The 3,637-nt window shown below is 54.7% G+C and overlaps 2 protein-coding genes across 2 annotated transcripts in view; one reads left to right on the forward strand and one right to left on the reverse strand.

Annotated features, from left to right (window-relative positions):
* The window catches only part of NGA_0218600 (pci domain-containing protein 2), a gene marked incomplete at both ends in the record, with an annotated part of 1,489 nt that extends 1,150 nt beyond the window's left edge, over window positions 1-339 (forward strand). The window contains one exon of the mRNA XM_005854386.1: window positions 126-339. Within this exon, the coding sequence (XP_005854448.1) occupies window positions 126-339 (214 nt within the window). The remainder of the gene's footprint in view (window positions 1-125) is intronic.
* A 304-nt stretch (window positions 340-643) lies between these two features.
* Window positions 644-1,970, reverse strand: NGA_0014302 (uncharacterized protein). Its single transcript, XM_005854381.1, has 2 exons — window positions 1,581-1,970; window positions 644-1,420 (listed from the first exon to the last, which is right to left on the reverse strand). The coding sequence occupies exons 1-2, from the start codon at window positions 1,913-1,915 to the stop codon at window positions 781-783; spliced, it is 975 nt and encodes a 324-aa protein (XP_005854443.1). The 5' UTR covers window positions 1,916-1,970; the 3' UTR covers window positions 644-780.
* Window positions 1,971-3,637: the final 1,667 nt, after the last annotated feature.

Below are 3,637 nucleotides of genomic sequence, written 5' to 3' on the forward strand. Positions count from 1 at the left end.
GTCTTGCCCGCCCGTTCCCAAGACCCACAGTGCAGCTACTCCGCGGGCTCTATTCATTTTTTACTCTCACTAATCTTCAACTTTGTGCCTCATATTTCCCCACCGTCTTCCCGACCATGCCATAGCTGGGTGCTCAAGGGAAAGGAGTCGCGCCTGTCCATCGAGCTCATCATGCGCCTGCACCAGGGTTTGGACCCGGCCTCGGACGTGGACATCGACGAGATCGAGTGTTTGCTGGCGAACCTGATCTACAAGGGAAGCATCCGCGGGTACATCGCGCACGAGAAACGCATTCTTGTCCTCTCCAAGGATAAGCCCTTCCCCTCGCCGCAGAGCTGACGTGTTGTTCACCCGCTCGGGCAGGTGGACGGCCCATGTAAAGTAAAACATTCTGAGCGGTGGATGGCCTGGGGCGGCATGCGAGCGAGCACTTCGAGGCAATGGCTCCTTTCCGTTGTCTTTCCTTGCTTAAAGGTTCTCGGTTGCTTGGCCTCAAAGCCTGGAGTCCAGCGATATCCTCACATTCGACTTTCCTCCCAAAGCGCACCGATAATTTTTCAGGTCTTCTAAGTCCACACCCCCCTTTCGTATTAATAACGCGCAAAGCCCCAAGGCAGAACTTGAGCTGTCTTGACATAGTGCACAATAATCCCCCCCTCCAAGCTACTGTGTACCGAGTTTGCCGTCATACCTCCCACCAAGTTTGGAAACCAAAAAGTCGCCGATACCTGCCTTCCTAGCCCTACCCACCTATACACTCCCCAATCACCCTTGCAGCCCCTACGCCATACCCCCGTCGATCCTCTCTTTCGTCATCTCCAAGGACCGTCGGGACTCCCGCCGGAAAAACTCGGCCACGTCCACCTCAGTCGCGGCCACCGATTCCACATCCTTCCCCACGGCCCGTTCGAAGGCCTGTCTGGCTGCCTCGAATGATCCTGCATGGAAGTGGCTGACCCCGAGAAAGAAGTTGTTGCGCAAGGACCGAGGCTCCACCTCCCAGGCGCTCTCAAAGGCCTCCACCGCCTTCGGCACGTCCCGCAGGGGCCAGGGCGCGGCCAGAAGGAAAGCCCCTCGAAAAATGAAGGGCACACCTGCGTCGTAAGTTGGGTGGCGGGAGACAATCTGGTCGACGAGGCGCATGAAGGTGAGGCCATCGCCCGTCACGGCCGCCTTTAGGATGCCCTTGCTGGACGTCCTGTAAGTGTAGGCCTCGGTCATGAGGACGTGTATTCGCGCGTTTTGAGGCTCTTGCGCGTGCAATTCTTTTAAAATGTCATAAGCCTCAAATGCACAGGTCTTCCACAGCTTCCGGTTCTCTTTGCTGTCGGAGACGCCGTCAATGAGGACCGCGTTGGCATTCGTCAATGAGCGGAGCAATGAGACGCTGGCGTCGGCGAATTTGAACTTGAGAGACGCGCTTATCGTGGTGAGGGTCCCGATTCAAAGGAAGAAAATGGTACGTTAGATTAGGTATAGCATTCGAAAAGACGCATTAGTGCAGGGGTGTTAGATTCTCATGTCGTGCAACAAAGCTTGAAGAGGGCCCAAGCCCTCGAGCCGCACAACTTCTCTTTTACCTGTTGGGTTGCTTCTCCAAAAGAAGTTTATACTCGGCAGCAGCCTTCCTATAGTTGTCAGGCCCTCGTTCTTGCATTAGTTTATCCGCGGTATGGCACTCCACACTCGTTGCACTGTCGCCACCGTGCCCCATCGCCTCAGCAACTACTTTACTCAATCGCGGGACCTTCCACTGCTGAACCTGCGCTGGCGCAGTTGAGGCCCCATCGCTGTTGATAGAGGCAACATCTTTTTCACGCTTCCCCAAGCGGAAACAGACGCAGCCTGAGGGCGGGTAAAGAAGCAATAACACGATAAAAAGGGACGCGAGTACGCAGGGCGAGGAGGTAGGCATGACGAGTTAGGTCAGACCGGCCACGAGAGATAGCGAACAGGCCTCCCTGTCTTTTTCCAAAAAGAAACAGGTATAAGGGCGGTGAATCATCGCGTCCAACGTCATGTTTTCCGCTTCTTGTGGGGGAAATGTTCATCTTGTAATCGGAAAGGGCAGGCTCTGAGGGGGGAGGAGAAACACCATCATTCATCGGGAGGTGCCCTCTGCCGAGAAACATCATCACTCATCGGGACGAGCCCTCTGCCGAGGAGGCAGTTCTTGAAGAGAGCATTCCCCTCGGGCTTCGTTAGCCAGGCGTAAGATGCGGGCGCCTACGGGCACAGATCCTCCTCGGCTGTGTTAGAATGAATACACAAATCAATGCTTGGCCAGAGGTGAGGCCTCTGGTTGCCCCCATTCCTGTTTTGGCTTGCTATGCCCGTGGATACATTGCATTCATCAACTTCTTGCAACCATGGAACGATTAGTCTTGGTTGGGACCTTTATAGCGGAACAGGTTGCCAGACCGCATTTCCATTTGAATGATGCATTGTCTTTCTGAGGAGTTGTGCTTCTCTTCCGAAACTTGTGAGAGATCTAAGGCAACTGTGTGCGTTGTTTGTACGCTCTGCAGACGCGAGCTACAACTTCATGCATTTCATAGAGGGTAGGGCGCTCCCCCCCCAGGTGGAGCCGAAAGAGGGATGCTTTTTGCCCTTTCCACTACGGAACGGTCCCATGGAAGCACGAGTTGCTTCATGCCTTGCGCATGACACAATACATTTGCATGGTGGAACGTGTCGCCCCTCGGTATTGCTGTGTGTGTCGTCTAAGATTGGATGGGTTTCAGCAACAGAATTCCTTTTTGGCATCTTGGCTGTAGTGCGCATTCCTGTACCGCAAATTCGGGCTTCATACTCCTTCCCCTTTCCCATTAGTTTCTTAAAGCTCCATCAAAGCGGGCAACCTAATATTCGCGTAGAAGTGTCCCACTTCGTTGCCACGAAGTCCTGCAACATAGATACCTCCAGAGTTCTAATCCTTCCACTTCGACACACACACTCACGGTTTAGGCGGCCAAGCTTTCGTTGTTTCTTCGCCCTTTAAATTCTGAGCCTTCCTTACCCATCAGCATTAAGTGCTGTGCGAGGAGGGACGCCACCTTGACTGGCTTTTCGTGCGTAAGTGATAGAAATTATCCCAGAGTGAGCACTTCTTGCCTGTCCCCTACAGGCACGTGAAAGCTAGCCACGACCTCTGTCACCTCTTTTCCATTGATGGAAGGGCCGGGGCAGTTTGGACTGGGCGGTGGTGGAGATGTTGGAAACGGGGCTGCTGCGTCCACTCTCCTAGACAGCAACTTCCCTCCCCCCCCGGTATTCGGGTTTGCACGGGATGACTCGATTAACCTGGAGGATGTTTTCACAGACTGGTTCAACGAGGACAATTTGAATGGTCCACCCACTGCCTTCGGGAACAACCAAGGTGTAAATTCTGAGGCACAGCCCCAAGAGTATCCCTCGGCGGTCCTGGAATCGAAGCCACAAGCGCCGGTTCCTCAACAGCGCCTGCCTCAGAAATACCTCCACCCCGGAGACCCGAAACCGGTGGGGATGGTGCCCTTGGACGGGAAGGCCATGGTGTCGGAGGGGGCTGGGAGAGCGGAAGGGGAAGGCGGTGTAGAAGAGGAGGGGGAGGAAGAGTTCGAGGACGACGACGGAGGGGACAGCATGGGGAGTGGAG

Source organism: Nannochloropsis gaditana (assembly GCF_000240725.1).
Source record: "Nannochloropsis gaditana CCMP526 unplaced genomic scaffold scaffold523, whole genome shotgun sequence".
Taxonomy (NCBI): domain Eukaryota; class Eustigmatophyceae; order Eustigmatales; family Monodopsidaceae; genus Microchloropsis; species Microchloropsis gaditana.